We start from the raw sequence: 18,625 nt of genomic DNA, 5'->3' as shown, positions 1-18,625 counted from the left end.
GAGGCTTTCAAAAACCGACTTCTCACCACAGCATTGGGGGCTCAGACTCAGACGTGCACTCGCTTCAGTTAGTGATTTTACTGCTCTTGTTTTCTGAACTGTATTTCATTGTGTTGTTTTGATGTTTGATCTTCTGTGATCTCTGTGTGCTACAGACTCGCTCTCAATGGATCGACCCTGTTAAAATAAAGGTTAAATAAGAGAAACATCCTCCAGACTCTGGATGACAGAGGTTTAACTAGACTGTAGGGCTGAACCCCCAAAAATCGAAGCTTCGTTCGTTGCCATGGTAATCGATCATGAAGTCCGTGATCGATTGTTTTTGTTGACACCGGTTCTCATCGGCAACTGTTACATTAAAGCAGTACTAAAGAACTTTCAGTTTTGGTTGAGTTTGGCGGCGCCTGTGGACCAAAGCGGTAGTGTTTTGCCTGAAGGAAGACTCCATTTCCCATGAACACTAGTGTGAAGCCCTGTAAATATCCTGCATTAAAATTAACAGAAGACATCAAAACTAAGTTTCTGTTTCCAGTGGATCATTTCAAAGTGAAAACACAAACATAATCCATTGCTAAAGTGCCGTTTTGCCTGTTCCCTCCTTGTTGTGACTCGCAAAAGTGAAAGTGAAACTTAAGTGAGAGCCGGGTTCCTACCATGCTCCTCAAAGCTGCTTAGTGCCAGAGAAAGAGATACAGACCCCCTCAGACCATGACAGAGGTGTCATTCAACTTGTTGTAAGTCGATGTTTCATCACAAAAGTTATGAAAATATTTTATGAAGGTTGAAAAGTTCCTTAGTGTTGGTTTAAAATGAGTCGGCTACTTGGCATCCTGGAAACCTGCCTGATTTTGGAGACATGCAGTGTTTGTTTGCCGTTACTTCCATTATTTACGCTATGATTATCAAAATATGGTAATCGGGTCAGCCCTACTAGACTCTGGAGGAGGATGTTCATGGTCGACCTCCACCTGTTAAAGCTGTACAGAAAAGAAAACTGAATTTGAGCCCACTCTGGGTCATAAAATCAATCAATCAATCAATTTGTTTATTTCGGGCATGTCAATTTAAATCATCATCATCACACTTCATCTTAGTTCAAGTAATACAATACACATGGCCGAAAGGGAAAGCGGGAGAAGCAAAAGCTGATCTAGTCCCGCCCCCACTACCCACAGAATAAAAAATATTTATCATAATCTTTTCTTTCAGATTTTTTTTTTTTTTTTTTTTTTGCATTTTGATGTAACATTCTTTTACTTCTGACATCCTGACATAACATGTTACAGCAGTAGGTAGTTTACAGAGCTGCAGTCTAGCTCTAGACAGTACATACAGATTACGTTTGTGTTTGCACATGTGTCCATATTAGTCCGTCGTGAGTGAACAACAGTCTCATCTTGTAGCCTGGAATGTCACAAAGTCACAGAGTGGTCCAATCGACATAGAGCAAATGAGTGTAATAACTCATCTAGCAGACGATGTAGGCCAAACTTTGTGCAAAATTCTATTTTTGAGTAAATCCGGGATGAAAGTGTGGTATTTTTTTTCCACATTGGATAATGCAGGCGCACGGATTATACGTCAGCCTGTACACGATTCACCAGCCACTGATATTGGATCTGTCATCCGTCAATCAAACGTCTGAGACACACACACACACACACGGAGCTCGGTCTCGCCCCAAGCTTTGAATATCCCGCCCGCTCGATAACGACCAATCAAATTAATTTCCTCGCTCAGGTAAACTGGTGTTGCAGCTCGCGACAACTTCCTTCCTTCCTCATGTGGATGTGTATGAATGATGGTGGTGGTTTGGTGCACATTGGCAGCTGTGGCTACACCTAGTTTACCACCACTGGTGTGAATGTGGTATGAATGAATAATGGTTGCTGTAAAGCACTTTGGGTGTTGGGTGAAAAGCGCTAGGCTATATAAATGTAATCTATTACTACCAGGAGAATGAAGGAGATGCTGTTTGATGTTTAAACATGCAGCAGCTTCTTACATCCTGGTTCTGTAGAGCTGCTTGTTCATTGACAACACACATCGTTATGTATGATGGGACCAGCATGACGACTACACATAATTAATAACTATCTAATAACCATCAACAACCATTCGGTATTTGGTGGAATGAGTGAAAAGCAAGGCTGAATTATTTAAAAAAAATTTAAATACGCCTGAAATGTCTAGTAGGCTAATTGATAAATAAATAAAAAAACAAAAAAACTGACCAACAAAGGTTAGGAACCACTATTTTAAAAGACACTTGGGTTTTTTTAGAATGTACTTGTAGATCTTTCAGCACTCACTATGGGCCGATATAAATGAAAAAATTTATTTAAGTTGTTGTGCTTTTTTGATGAGCAACAGCAACTGGAATATTTTAAAAATGTCAGAATAGTCAATAAACATTTTACTTTCTTTGAAAATGATGTCCCAGCAGAACGAACTCCATCGTTCTGCCTCGAGGAAATTCTGGCAAAGCATCCGGCGCCTCAGGAGGGGGAAGCAGTGCTCAACAAGTTTTGTCCAATTTTACGTTTAGATATGTAAATTAGGCAATATCTAATTAAATATCCACTAATTTTCATATATTTCCAGAACAGAAATCTGAACAATGGATAAAACTACTTTGTTTTATTTTGTTGAGACATTAAACTTACCAAAGATCTATTCAGTGTTCAACAATGAATTTACTAAAGAAGCGTAACAGTTATTTAATCCTCATTTATTTGATATTTTATGTTTTTTTAATTTTATTCATGGTTTCATCTCTGAAATATGACGTCTGTTCTTGTTGTATTATTTGCCCAACTAGTAGTAGCTACTCGGTGCATGGTGAATAACTGTGCAGTGTAATGTACAAAGTGCAGATGTGCAACACTTTAATTATTATTATGTTATCTCTGTATTAATTATTATTATTATTATATTGTGTATTAAGTGTAATAATGAACCTGGTTGTGGCCTTGTGATTGGTCCACAGTGACGAGCGATGGAGTCGACAGAGAGCAGGTACGCTCACCTGCTGCAGCCAATCAGAGAGCTCACCAAGAACTGGGAGATCGACGTGGCCTCGGAGCTCAACGACTACTTAGAGGAGGTGACACACACACACACACACACACACACACACACACACACTGGTTGTATCTGGTTTATCTTGATTTATAGACATTAAAGGACAATTGACCTATGGCTAAGCCACGCCCCCAAACATGATGAGCCAATCACAGTGCGCATAGCTAGCCCATACACCGGGACATTCTCTGCTTCCACGTCCATTGAAATGCATTGCAGTTAGTCAGTTTTCATTGGTTTTTATATGTTTTTTCTTGACATTTTAAGTTTAAAATGGTCAAACGGTGTGCATGGGGTACATGCAACTCTGACACTAGGTATCCTGAGAGGCTGGGCCACGGGGTGGATTTTTTTAACCCTTTCCCAAGCCACATCTCAACCAAGAGAAGTGTCTGCTCTGGATAAAGTTATGCAGTAGACCACAACACCAACTAAACGTGGATAAACTTAACAAGGATGTCTACATCTGTTCTAAGTTAAGTCAACAGTGCATCAAATGGCAACATTTATGTTTTAACTGTACATTGTCCCTTTTAAATAAATTAAAATTGAATTGAATTGAACAACGTATTTGAGGCAACATATTGTCAGAGATGTTTAGATGTTAGCCAGTATCACAACTAATAAAGTCCGCTAGCTTAATGCTAACGTATAATGTAAAACACCATAGACAGGCTAACAGAAATTAGCCCGTTGCTATCTGCGTTTCGCGGCGACCGGCAGCCATAGCAGTAAAGCTAAGTTAAGTTCTGGTGACTTCGAGATGATATTTAATCTTTCTGTCTCCAAAAACCATCAATTGTCTCTTGTGAAATGTCTCCTACTGTGACAGCTGTTGCCATAGCAACTGTCACCGAATGTTGACTGTTTGATAGATAGATAGATAGATAGATAGATAGATAGATAGATAGATAGATAGATAGATAGATAGATAGATAGATAGATAGATAGATAGATCATTTATTGTCTGCCCCAAGGGTAGCAGAAATTTGTCTTTGACAGGGCTCATCACTTTACATACACTCAATAAAAACACAATAAGGCAATAAAAAACATTTACAAAAATAAAAATTTGTTTGTCCGAGTGAGTGGAGGGGGCGGGGCTTAGCCAGAGGTCAATTCCAGGCAAATCCAACTCAGCCTGTATTTTCCTTACTTCAAGCAAGCCGACATGTTTGTAAAACTAGATCTAATTCAAAGTCTGGCGGAGTCGAGACCCAAGTTGACGCTCGGTGTGTTCAGGTGCAGTGGGAAGCTCCCGTTTGTGTCATAAACACAGGAATATCAACTCTGGACTTGCTTCAAGTGAAAAAATAAACTTCTGGCTGCATGTTTGAGTCTCCATCTGACGCTGTCTGTGGCTTTGAGGGATGGAAACAGCCTAAGCAGCAGAACTTCAATCCGCTCCCATTCATCGCTGCCGTGGCGACGCGGGGACAGACCATAACTACCGCAAAACAGGAGCAATTAAACTGAAAACCTTCAGATTCCTTCTGTTAGACCTAAAATGTTAGGAACATACAGCCCCCAGTTGAATTTGCCCGGAATTGTCCTTTAAGTCAGAAGAGTGGAGTGTTTTGGAGATGTAACAGCTGCTTTCTCTTTTAAAGCTGTCGACTCATGGAACGAAACTCTGTCCAGACTTCAACGTTTTTTTCCTGTGAAGTCAAAAATCAGTCCTGTCAACCTAAATTAGTTTTAAAGGGATAGTTCAACATTTTGGCAAATTGGCCCATCACCATAATCCCTATAGTCATAGCAGTAGGTTTGTTACCTTTAATTGTCGGTGCAAGCTGTTTTTAGAACGGAGGAGCAGAGCCGTGAGCTGCTCAGAGCTACGCTACGGAGGCTCATTATGGGATTTCTTGGTTTCCCTCATCAAACTCATCAAATACACAATCCAACAACTCCACAACGCTCTGGTGGACAAGTTGTGAGCTGCACATTCACCACGCTATGAGATAATAACACAAGGCAACGTGCATCAGTGGTTTTGCATGAATAAATAAAAACAACAATAAAACAACTGAGTGAGTTGTGTGTCTAGATGTTTCATCTGTGCAGTGAGCTCCTTGTGTGTCTGTGTCTGTGTGTTTGTGCAGCTGGACGAGATGGAGACACCAGACTGAACTTTGCAGAAGCAGCGCTGCTGATCCAGGGCTCGGCCTGCATCTACAGCAAGAAGGTACAAACACAGAGCCACTACACACTCATTCATTCATTTATATATATATATATATATATATATATATATATATACAGCTCTGGAAAAACTAAGAGACCACTCCCAAAATGATCAGTTTCTCTAGTTCCTGCTAGAAAAGTGTGTGTGTGTGTTTTTTTTTTTTTAATGAATGCATTATGTAGGCTATTATTTGCCCGACTCGTTTGAAAAGATCCTTGCATAGATTTGTAGTGGTGATGTTTTGTTTTGTATCAATAAATAGAATAAACAGTGATAAACTAAACACAGTGACGTAATAATGACAAATATTCTTGTTTTAATGTGCTTAACAGTGGTGAAATAATAAAGTTTTTAAAGTGCAAACTGCTAAAAACTACCGTGTGTTCGTGTGTGTGTGTGTGTGTGTGTGTGTTCTAGGTGTAGCTGCTGCACAGTCTGGTTTTCCAAACTCTGGAGAACATCAACGAGAAGAACAAGAAGTAGGAGCAGTCTGGATATTGGAGCTTGAGCTGCTCCTCAGTTTTATTAGTTTTTTATTTCCAGAGTTTCACACAGAGTCTCTCCGTGTTTCTCCTTCTGCCGCAGTAAAAAGGAAACATTTACAGACAATAGTCTCATAAACTATTAGATTTATTTTTAATTGAACGACTATTTGAATATTCAAAAACCATTGCCCATCCCTAATAATCAATAATAATAATAATTAATTAGTATAATGATTAATATGTAATGATGATGATGATGTAATTTCATTTCTGACAGACGTAACAAAGCGGCGGCTCAGGCTCAGGACGGAGACGCGGACGCAGCGGAGAGCGACCGCGGCGCCAAGGACGAGGTCAGGACCAGATTTCAGATTATTTATTTTATTAAAAATGGGAACAGTAGCCTACATATTGATGGACATTGACATGTAAATATGTGGGATTGTAGCCAAGTGGCTCATTTCCATCCCCAGTCCCATTGGCAGGTTGATGTTAGACATAAAAAACAATGACGATATAAAGTCCAAGAGGCAGGACTAGGACAATAAAACACCTTGACATCTTACACAAAACATATATGAAGGACATACATAAACCAGCAGTTAACTGACCATAGAGGGTTAAAAGAGTGGTTAAGGGGACCAACAGATTACTGAGGAGTTATAAAGTGCTACAGTGCTAGTTAAAGTGCTATGTGCTAAAGTGACGAGTGCATAAGTGCAAGATTGAATTTAATTTAATTGCACGATGCCCCAATAAAGTGCAGGATCGACTTAAACTGCACCATCCCTTAACACACGACTGCACATGCAGATGTGTGTCCAATATGGCACAAAGTTTGTATACTGTATTTTAGGGCCTGTTTATAGGTTGTTTCAATCGGCTTTAGAGTTGTTTTACAGGCTGTTGCCCGGCTAGTTATACAATACAACATGTGTGGCATAATCATTGCATCAAAATATAGCTTAACCGATTCTGGAGTCAAGTTATTCCTAATAACCAGAACCACCAGACTGACTCTGACTCTGTGTTTCTGTGTTTCAGTTCTCGTGTCTGGACGTGGACGTGTCCGACCGCTCTCAGAGAGAAGAATCCTCCACGGTCAGTCACCTCACCTTTTGACATCCCACTAACAAAACCCTCAAAAGGTTTTTGTCCAACTTTATAATATATTCAAGTCCATTGAGATCACACAGGTACACGACTTCAAACAGGACCCAAAGGATCTACAGCGGGGTCCATATGATGGTTGAGAACGGAGCTCACTTTTCTTCGTAACAAAAAGACACACCAAAAAACATCCAAATACCTCCATGCTGCTCGTATGTAATGTCCCTCTTGTATTGAAGCCCCAACATGAGAAATTGTTCCGAAAAAAATTAAATAAGTCTATATTTCAAGCTTGTTTGTAGCGGAAGCTCCCAGTGTCTCAGTTCACTGCTCTTCCTGACTGGCTGAACAATTTCTCATGTCGGGGCTTCAATACAAGACGGACATTACATACGAGCAGCATGGAGATATTTGGATGTTTTTTGGTGTGTCTTTTTGTTACGAAGACAGTTGGTATCCATTTGCAACCGTCATATGGACATGCACTGCTACGCCGAGACCCCCTGTAACTCAGAGAAGCCACGGAGGACTCTGAAACTTCTCCCAGCCCTTAGTCCACATGAGGGGGAGGAGATACATTTTGGGTGAACTATCCCTTTAATGTGTGTGTAGTTTACTGTGTGTGTGGTTTACTGTGTGTGTGTGTGTGTGTGCTGCTGCAGACGGTGAGCGTGGCTCCTCTCCCTCCAGAGTCTCTGATGCCTCCTGAAACCTTCGAGAAGCAGAAACTTCCTCTCATCAGGTCAGAAAACGTTGTCAGCCAAATGTTTGACGCTCCTAAACGAGACATTCACGACACACTAGGGCTGTCAACGAATGGCAGAAATGAGGTTCGAATATTGCCTCTTAAAAAAAACAGATATTCGAATAAAAATCGAATTTCTATTTTTTCATATTTTCTCCAAAAATCAATACAAAGAGATGGACTTTTATAGCGGTAGCCTGTATTTATTATCAGCGCATGTCAAACACGTTTTGAACAGCTGACGTTACACAAAACAAACGGCTACACAATGCAAATCAGCAACGACATTATATGCATATTGATACGTGAAAAAAGGCCGCGTTTTACTCAGCCTTTATCAATTCATGTCAAATGTTTTGTGATGACGCGAGCAAACAGCTCGCTCAGGAAACGGGATAAGACCCGGCATGTTTTCTTCCCACATCCATGGATGCAAACAGCGCGCCGAAAAGCGAAACTCGCTTTTTTCATGACCAATTAGGTGACTTGTGTGAATCGTTCAGATCCGAAGAGTTTTTGTTTTTGGGAGGGGGGGGGGGTCTCAGTGTCTCAGCTGGGGTCAGTAAAATGTTTTTCTAACAGGCTGACGGTGACAATCACGTGAAACTGAGGCGAACTCATTCATGGTTGTCTCTGATTATACTGATAACAGCCGACCTCCAATGTAGACGCGCGACATGCGCACTCATTAAAGCGGCGCGTATCCGCGTGCAGTCGGTGCGACGGCGACGCCGTTTTTTCCCCCCCGTGCATGTGGAGCTGTGCGCCGCGGACATGCACGGTTCCCTATGTTGCTGTGTCAGGCAGGTGTTTCCACGGAGCTCTGCCCTGTTTAGAGGTGAAGGAAGCTCTAGTGGAAAGACGTCGCCTCCGCGATGTAAAATGTGTTCAATTCAAAAAGTGAAACTAACACATTATATAGGCCTATATGTCCATTACACACTGAATGAAACATCACATGTCTTTATTTATTCAGTTTATTTTAATAGTAATAATTATGACTAACATTCAGTGAAGACCTAAAAATCAGTAGCCTATCTCCAAAATGGAAATATTGCAAAGGTTTTTTTTTTTTTAAGCATTTTTAATATAGAAATGTTGACCTTCTGAAAACTATGCACTATGCATATCTATATGCACTCAATACTTGGTTGGGGTTGAACTACTGGAAATTGCCTTTCCGTGATATTGTAATGTACTTATTTGTTAATGGTGAGCACCCCCCCCCCCCCCCCCCCCCCGGGAAATTCCTCTCTTTTTTGGTCCTGACCCGTTTGCATCCCTGCACATCCAAGTAATGATCCTTATAACGCGGATCAAGTGCAGTCGCGATGAAGTGCAGAGGATCATCACAGCTCTCAGGGAACGGCACATTTTTTTTAATGCGCGATTGACGCTGTCACTCGGTAGTTTGGGAAAACAGAGAAGCTGCTCCTCTCCAGACGTGACCACACACAGACAGGTGTGTGTCTGTGTGAGTTACTACGGTTACCGCGGCGCTCCCGTCCCCCGGATATTTCTGCCGCTGGATTGACATGATCCGGTCTGAGACATGAGACTCATGGACTGAGGAGTCGTCCTGCTGCGTCCTGCTGCGTTCTGCACGTCACACCGACGACCGTGCATTTGTAGGAGGAAGTTGTAGTTGCTGTTGTTGTGGTTGTGCACGTGAAGATAATTAAAAAAATTAATTATTAATATTCGAATATCATATTTTAATATTCGAATTTCATTTTTATCACTATAATTCGAATATACATTCGAATTTCAAATATTCATTGACAGTCCTACGACACACTGCCGACAGCAGACCAGAAAGAGTCTGGCCAGAAGTGTAAACATGTCGCTTTCAAAGTTTGTCCGCTCCCCTTGATCTCCATGGTCCTCTCAGGTCCTCTCACACACACTACACATGCTCATCCTCCTCACCTCCTCACCTCCGCCATCCTCCCACACCACATGAGTGTTTCCCATACGTTCAATTATTTATTTATAAATAAATCACGTCCGTCAGGAATAGATTTTTGGGCTTTTGGCTCAACAAACGCAATATCGTTCCATTCATTACAGCAGAAGTAAGCGATCCAGTGGTTTTGGCTAATGCTGCGTTCCAGGCAGGCTTTTGAAACCGTAAATTACAGCTTCAAGTCACAACTTACGACTTTGTAGCGTTCCAGGCAACCCACTCGTGTTTCTCCGACCTGTTTTACCTGTGAAAGTCACTATAACGGCCACTCGTAACTTCTGACCCGTGAACTCGCACCAGATCGAACTGGTACGACTTCACAGGTCAGAAAAACACGAGTTACGGGTTTCCTTCCCTTGGCTGCACACACAGAGAGGACTGCCCCTTTATGCCGTTCTCTCTCCTCATTGGATAAAGGTTGTAGGATACAAGGAAAGTTTTCTCCTGGGCTCAGAGCAGAGCAGAGTGACTGACAGACCCGTGTTTCAGACCAAACACTCTATAGAAGTGATTGCTGTCGGAAGATACAACTATTTAAGACTTATATTAACACAAAAATATCACTTACTTCTGCTTTAAACGAACAGCAACTTAACTCAACATAACTGACCTCACAAATGACATGACACACTAGGTGGGGCTTATATAGAGCCGACAGACAACAGGTGGCAAGGCAGTTTTATCTGTATAGCCCGTTTTTACCACCAGTTTGTCTCAAAGGGCTTCATATCCCATCATAACAACATCCTCTGTCCTTAGACCCTCACATCCACTGAGGAAAAACTCCATGGAAAACCCTTTTAACAGGGAAAAGTAACCTAAACATACTAAATATAAACACTCAAATTATGACATAAACTTAAAACTCTAAATCTTCTCAACTTAACCGGTCTGAGCCGGTCTGAGCCGGTAGAGGAAGTCTGTCTTCAGTGTGTTTCCATGTTGCGTTAACGGTGTGTGTGTGTGTGTGTCTCAGGCTGCAGGCGAAGGCCGGATGATCCGAGAGAGACGACAGGTGGAGAAGCAGAGGAGGGAGGACGAGGCTCGGCCCATCGTACGTCTTCACACTTCATTCACCATTTATTCTCTTTAAAGGGATAGTTCAACATTTTGGCAAATTGGCCCATTGCCATAATCCCTATAGTCATAGCAGTAGGTTCGTTACCTTTATTTGTAGGTGTAAGCTATTTTTAGAACGGAGGAGCGGAGCGGCAGGCTGTTCAGAGCTACACTATGGAGGCTAATGGAATTTCTTGGTTTCCCTCATCAAACTCATCAAATACAAAATCCCAAAACTCCAAAACGCTTCCGTGGACAAGTTGTGACCTGCACAATCACCATGCTATGAGATAATAATAGAACGTTACGAAACGGAGCCGTTTTCGAGGTAAATACAGAGTCTGCTTGCTGAAAAACTGTCCCTGAAGGCAACGCGCATCAGCGGTTTTGCATGAATTTCCCTCTAAAACAACTCTGTCTCGTAACGTTCTATTATTATCTCATAGCGTGGTGATTGTGCAGCTCACAACTTGTCCACGAAAGCGTTTTGGAGTTTTGGGATTTTGTATTTGATGAGTTTGATGAGGGAAACCAAGAAATTCCATTAGCCTCCGTAGCGTAGCTCTGAGCAGCTTGCCGCTCCGCTCCTCCGTTCTAAAAATAGCTTACACCGACAAATAAAGGTAACGAACCTACTGCTATGACTATAGGGATTATGGCAATGGGCCAATTTGCCAAAATGTTGAACTATCCCTTTAAGAATTCTCTTTAACTTTATTTAAACTTGGGCTGACACAAAAAAAACCAAAGCTTCGTTCGTTGCCATGGTAATCGATCATGAAGTCCGTGATTGATTTTTTTTTTTTTTTTCCTCTTTTCCTTTTTGACACCGGTTCTCATCAGCAAAGTTACATTAAAGGGACAACCAGGAGTTTCTCCATCGGCAGAACGAAAAATTCTGCGACAATAAAAAAGTCTGATATTAATGTGGATGAATCTACGTTACCACTTGTTAATGGTCCATTTTAGATAAATCTATGGTTTTGTCTCTATGGTTATTTTGTTATTATTAGTGGTGGTGGAAATGCTGGGCGAGCCGACCAGCGTTTCTTTACTTTAGGTTTCGTGGCGAGTCATGAGAATAACGCCGCCGAATCTCCGTTTATGGTGGGAACTACGACGGTATGTGATCGTCTTCCAACCTCTGACTTTAATTCTTGATGAATGAAAACATGAGTCTGTCTTGCACCGGTCAAAGAATTTCACCGTGCGCAGAGGCTCATAAATGTAGTGTGAAAACACTTCACTTTAACAAAACTCCTCGTTGTCCCTTTAAAAAACAGCTAAAAATATGTCTCAACTTCTTTTGAATTTCCTGCTCTCTCCATATCCCACATCCTTACTCTGTCTTTTTATGATTTCAATTAATGAATTTTTTGTACCTTATTTCTATTGTCTCTTTTTGTTACTGATCACTTGGTTCTTTATCTCTCCATTTTTTCTCATTTTTGTTCATTTTTGTTCATTTTGCTCGTTGAAGCTTGATTTCTCGATTTTTTTGATTTTGATCGATTTTATGTCCACGAATATTTGATTATCAAAATATGATAATTGGGACAGCCCTAATTTTATTTATTTTTTTTACTTACTTTTTTATTTGACACATACAAACTAGGGCTGGGACTCGATTAAAAAAAATAATCGAATTAATTAGAGGGTTTGTAATTAATTAATCGCAATTAATCGCATTTTAATCGCATATAAATATTTGACCTGAGAACAGTGAGAAGCATTTTTTTTTTCACATGGATTTTAGTATACCATTGAATGACTGAATACATAAGCTTAAGCATTCAAGGTGGTACTTAACCAAGACCAACAGACTAGGGATGCAAATTATCGACTTATTCATTATCGATATTTGATACATACAGATTAAATGGTCTTTCCTTCCAATACACTATGATGATTACTGTAGTATTTAACTAGGCTACTTAAATCACAGTAGCATAAACTGATTTGTTGAACTCAGCCTGATGTAAACATGAATAAAACTCAGTAACCAATCACACAGCAGCTCCATGTTGTCCCTGTGTGATGTTCAGGGACAGGTCAGGACAGTCTGAAGACAGAGCTCTGAGGGTGAAGTCCTATCATAATGAGATGAGCTGCACCTGTGACAGTGACAGGTCATAGATATAGCGCTGCAGCTGAGCAATTAGCGCTATATAGCGCATTTAGCGTGCGGCCGTGTCTGTGTATCTATGTGCAGGCAGAGATCAGAGATGGTGTTTTAAATAACCATACTAGCGTTTCACCAGCTCTCATCTCTGCCAGTCAGCCTCTCAAACTGCCGCCTCTCTCGCGTGCGGGCGCACCGCACGTAGACACACGTGAGAAAAAAAAATATAAAAAATTCAATTTTTTTTTAAATAAGTGCGATTAAAATGCGTTAATTTTTTAACGCGTTAATTTTTGTGTAATTAATTAATCGTAATTAATGCGTTAAAGTCCCGGCCCTATTACAAACATAAATTTAACAAACACCAAGGAGATGTATATTGTATAAAGTTACACTTGCTTGAGATGAAAATCTTTTCTTTTTTTTCATGTTGAATATTCTTTGTAAATATCAGTCCGTATTCTTGTACTTGTACGTCATATTCTGCCTTGATTGGCATGTTACCTTAGTAGGAGTACATCACAAGTTAAAAAAAAAACACTGCAGATTATGTGTACTTTACAGGTAAGAAAGACAAGCGTACCGATTACGTGAGCTTTACCATTTAGAAAAACAACAGTACAGAGTATGTGTACTTTACAAAATAAAACGGGACAGCCCTAATTTAAAGGCCCATACTGTGCACTTTTCTCTGGGTTTATTTCCCTAACAAGATGTATCATTGGTTTTGAGGACCTGTGATCTGCTTAATATCGTTTCTACTGCCCCTTTCTGTTGCCTCTTTCTGGAGCTCTAGCAGCCACAGGTCATTTGGCCAATCAGAAGAGAGAATGAGAACCTCTCCTCTGATTGGCTCACTGTTTTTGAGTGGCATGTGGTCGGGCCAATCACAGGCAAGTAACTGAAACCTAAGCTGCATTCATACAAATTGAAAAATAACAACTGGTCACGGTGGGCAGAGTTACCTTGTGTGTGACATCACAGAAAGGAGGAAGTGCTATCCGCTCGTCTTAAAGAGACAGTTCCTACAAATGGGCGGTGTGTGTTTCTCCGTTTATGACCAGTTTGATGCACGGGGCAGTATATACGTCTATCTATATACATCTATATCATCTATCTACGTGGCCCAGAGACCTGCCCAAGCACCAAAAAATAACCACAATCACATTTTTCATGCCATGGGGCCTTTAAACGCTGTGACTGGTCTCTGTGTCCCAGGTGGACGTGTGGAAGCTGCACGACGCCTACTCCGTCCTCGGGGAGGACAAACCCCTAAAACCAGGTGAGCGTCGGTGTTGGAGGGAGGAGGGAGAAGGGAGAGGAGGCGTCTGGACTCAGTGTTGATGTTGATGTTGCAGGGTTCATACAGGAATCTTGAAGTTAATTCTAAAACCTTTTTAAGACTTTTTCAAGACCTTCTCAACATTTTTTAACACCTCACCGCCACTTCAAGCTGTGACCATTTACATCAGTGACACTTTTAACTAGGGATGGGCATTTGAAGAAATCTTTTTGATCGATCTTCGGGAAAATTAACGATCAATTATCGATTAATCGTTAATATTAATAATCATAATTTAAAAAAAAAATGCGTGCGGCTATGGCGTGTGCCAGTAATCCAGGGCAGTCCCCGTGAAGGAAGAAGGTCAGACAACAACGTACATGGACGTCTGTGTGCTTGTGCTTCACCTGTAGGGACGGTGCCGGTGCCAGCATCATTTAGGTAAAAAAATAAATAAAAAAAAAAAGCACGGTTGCGCTGCCTGGCTCACCTGCAGCTGAGCCGTCAGAGCAGCTCTGCTGTCCCTCTCTCTTCAGCCTCGTGTTTGGCTGCACTTGTACAAAAAAAAATCACAAGCACTTTCAAACTGTGATAGCGTGTGTTTTATTGTCTTTTCTGTAGCCAACACACAGCGGAGCGGCGCTCTGATCAGCGCGGCACAGAAAAGAGAAACAAACTCTGCAGGATATTTACCTTAAGTTTCATTTTAACCGTCGTTAAACAGCTTCGGACTAGTTGTGATGTTAGATAAATGACTTGTAGCTTGTAACTACAGAGAGAGTGGAGGCTCCTTCCACACTGCAGCTGAAAACCAAACCTGCTGATCAGAGCAGGCGGAGTCCGCGACACAAACGTGCCCCGTCATATTTAATGAATTATTTTACTCTTAAACCATGTAATAATAATAATAGGCCTGTATAATAATATTTATATGGAGTTTATTGGTTGTTATGAAAAAATAATCCCGTGGTTTATTTCTCCATGACAACCTCTGCCCTCCACATGATCCCTTATAATAAATCGATAAAAATTTTCAGTGATCGATAAAATTCTTAACGATCAATAATCGATCATCGATTAATCATGCCCATCCCTACTTTTAACTGAACAGTTTTAGTTTTTGTGATAAAGACTCTAGACCACTATGATAAAACAAAATTCAAAAAAGGCTGGGATAACAAATCAAAGGCAAAGTTTATCAAAAAAAACATTGCTCAACTCTCAAAAAAACCAAAACAACAATCTTCTTTTCTTTTTCATGTACCGGTTCATCTTTGTTTTTTAATAAAACAAATAAATTCACACACTTCCGCAATGTTTTTTAGGACTCAAACTCTTGGACAGCTAATTCAGAAAAAATACCTTCAATATTCAAGACTTTATAAAGTCATGAAAAGACGTTTTTAATACTTTTTGAATGAATGAATTTATTTATTTCGGTATATCAAGCTTATATAACCGAAAGGGTGTAGGTTGAAGCCAAAGCTTATATACCCCTACCCCCTTTGACCTTAAAAAATAAAAATAAAAAATATATATACGCATTAATACAATAGGATCAGATCACAGACATTTGAAATTAATTAGTACACTTAAATTTCTGATCACAACAAAATAACGAGAAATTATGATGTTCTTATAAAGTTTTTTAAAGCTGACTAGAGTACAGCATAATTTAATATTTTCAGGACAATTATTCCAGATGTTTTAACCCCTCTAACAGAAAGACAGTGATTTTTTTTACAGTAGTTTGAGTCTTTGGTTTCTCAGATAATAGTGGTCTTCTCAGGTTCTAACTGGAATCCTTCATTTTAAACAGATTCTGGAAGGGGGTCTTAATTTTCCCCAAATTGATTTATCACCTTTTAATACTTTTCAAGACCCCGCGGATACCCTGTGTTGTTTGTGTGTGTTCAGGGAAATGCTACAAGCTTCCTGACGGGCTGGAGGACGCAGGGAGGAGGAAGAGGAAACGACCGGCGGCGCTGCAGGAGTTCAGGAGCTGGTTCACTGGCGCCTGTGAGGACACACACACACACACACACACACACACACACACACACACACACACTTTGATCCCGAATACAGGGTTCTTATGGATCCTTAAAAAGTCTTAAAAGGCATTGAATTCATTAATCTAAAAACAAGGCCTTAATTGGCATTAAAATGTCTTAAATCAATTTTTCAAACGTCTTAAAAATGTTAACACTTGGTGAGTGGTATTTTATGGTTGTAATTAGTCTCAAATCTCAAAGTAATTGGTAACATTCTGACATAGAGAAGTTAGTGGCGGCCGTCAACGCTAAATTTCCTCGAGTCAGTGTGTTTTTTTCAGACTTTTTATGCATTTATTTTGAAAGGACAGCTGGAAAGAGACACAATCCAATGTTCATGTAGCAGTCACTTTACCTTGGATCACATAGGAAAGTGGGTAAAATTGTCTCTAACCCTATGTAATTGATGTGGGGGGTTTTTTTCTTCTTTTTTCTGCATTTGTGTTTATTATGAAGTCGGTCTTAAATTTCATTTCAAGTGGCTGTAAAAAAGTCTTTAAAAGTCTTAAATTAAACTTGGCTTAAGCTGTAGGAACCCTGTTTTTTCTAAAGAAACAGAACCGTTTGGATCAGCAGCAGCAACATAACCAGCTGGTTCTGGTTCACACTCCAACACAGCAGGTGGCGCTAACGCAGCTTAACGTTGGTGCAACCGCCGCCATAGAAGCACAACACCAGTAGAGTAGTTCACGTTAGGGTTGCTAAGAAACAGCAACTCCCAGCATGCATTGCATCACAGTAGACAGGAAGTGCTCACCGATACTTCCAGGGTCGCCGTTCAACAACTTAGCATTTTTCTCATAGACGATAATGGGAAAAGAAGCTAACGGCTACAAAACGTTTCACTACCAGAGTTTGATCCATTCAGTCCGATTACATTTGGAAAGTCTAGAAGAGCCGCACCATAAAATTATTTTATTCCCGTTCTAGTTAGCCCAGAGCTAAAGTGGAAGTTTGCCGGCTAGCTCGGCGTAGCGCCAGCTCGGCGTAGCGCTAGCTCGGCGGAAGTCAGTGCGCCCACTTCCGATTTCTTCCCGAATACAAATCCAAAGTTTTTTTTAAAAGCCCAAATCCGAAACTGAATACAAATAGTGCACTGGCTGTTCACCCCTAACACACACACACACACACACACACACTGATGGTGATGTTGTTGTGTTTTTGTGTTGTAGATGACCCTCCTGTGCACAAGCTGAAGAACGGACCCAAGTTCGCAGGTTTGTTCCACATGTTTGAACTCGAACTGAAATAATCCTGAATAATAGCAGGATACATTTGAATCCGTCTTTCAGGCTGCTACATGCTCATTTATTAATGAATTCAACAATACAACCATATTAAAGGGAAAATTGAAATTTCCCTCATTATCTCCTCCTCCCCCTCATGTGGACTAAGGGCTGGGAGAAGTTTCAGAGTCCTCCGTGGCTTCTCTGAGTTACAGGGGGTCTCGGCGTAGCAGTGCATGTCCATATGACGGTTGCAAATGGATACCAACTGTCTTCGTAACAAAAAGACACACCAAAAAACATCCAAATACCTCCATGCTGCTCGTATGTAATGTCCCTCTTGTATTGAAGCCCGGACATGAGAAATTGTTCAGAAATAAATTAAATAAGTCTATTCTGAACTGAACCGTTCCGACCAGTTTGATCCTTTAGTTTGACTCTAATTCTCTCTATCATGTATATTTACTATAGATTATATCAATCTACTCATTTATTGCGGGTTTATCTTTTGACGTCCCACTCAAAGGTTTTTGTCCAACTTTATATATTCAAGTCCATTGAAATCAGATCCTGATGAAGACTGTTTCAGTCGAAACGCGTTGATCCCTGTAAAATAAAGGATTTTTAACTACACCTCAGAGTGCCTCGGACCCATCAGTTTTGGACTGCCTTTTACTCTTTACCACTATTTGCACCAGGACCAGGACGGTCTGCTTGCTGTACAATCACATTGTACATCAATGATGCAGTAAAGGTGTGTTCACACCGGACCTTTTATTTTTGTCGCTGTCGCTCGTATCGCTCCGAAAAAAACGCTCCTTCGCGCAGGTGCAGCCGCTCGTCAGTTTGTCACAGAGCCACAGACTCGCATTTTCGCTTTGATGACATCATGCCCACTGCCATGTGTCTCTGTTTACACCGGCACCACCGGCATTACGGCAGCCAATCAGAGCTGAGCGACGAGCGACTGACGGCCGGAGAGTTGGGATTTCTCATCTCGAGCGACGGGAGCGACTCGAGCGAAAAAACGCTCCGTCGCTGTCGCTCCGAGCCCCAGCGTTTTTTCGCCTGGGCGATTAAACACTCAATCGCCCGTTTGCATTCACTTAACTCATTGAGTGCCAACCACGTAATTTCTCGTTTTTCGTTCCCATGCGTTGAGTGCCAAAAACGAGTTTTTTCGTTTTTTGCTTTTTTTTTAAATTATGAAAATAGACACTTTAATACACATTATATGTAAATTTGGGGACTCTACGACGAGGAGAACTGAAATAGATGACGATCAAAGTCACATGACAGCTCATGAT

The 18,625-nt window shown here is 40.9% G+C and overlaps 1 protein-coding gene across 1 annotated transcript in view; it reads left to right on the top strand.

Annotated features, from left to right (window-relative positions):
• LOC310987967 (condensin-2 complex subunit H2-like) overlaps nt 1-18,625 on the top strand; it is a 35,863-nt gene that overhangs the window by 3,734 nt on the left and 13,504 nt on the right. The window contains exons 3-13 of the mRNA XM_083974436.1: nt 2,990-3,106; nt 4,644-4,656; nt 5,187-5,269; nt 5,693-5,748; nt 6,032-6,107; nt 6,799-6,855; nt 7,527-7,694; nt 10,552-10,629; nt 13,975-14,038; nt 15,956-16,057; nt 17,265-17,309. Coding sequence (XP_083830562.1) covers nt 2,999-3,106; nt 4,644-4,656; nt 5,187-5,269; nt 5,693-5,748; nt 6,032-6,107; nt 6,799-6,855; nt 7,527-7,694; nt 10,552-10,629; nt 13,975-14,038; nt 15,956-16,057; nt 17,265-17,309 — 850 coding nt within the window. The 5' untranslated portion in view covers nt 2,990-2,998. The remainder of the gene's footprint in view (nt 1-2,989; nt 3,107-4,643; nt 4,657-5,186; nt 5,270-5,692; nt 5,749-6,031; nt 6,108-6,798; nt 6,856-7,526; nt 7,695-10,551; nt 10,630-13,974; nt 14,039-15,955; nt 16,058-17,264; nt 17,310-18,625) is intronic.

Source organism: Trachurus trachurus, assembly GCF_905171665.1.
Source record: "Trachurus trachurus genome assembly, chromosome: 6".
Classification (NCBI taxonomy): domain Eukaryota; kingdom Metazoa; phylum Chordata; class Actinopteri; order Carangiformes; family Carangidae; genus Trachurus; species Trachurus trachurus.
This window is presented reverse-complemented; position numbering and strand designations above follow the sequence as displayed.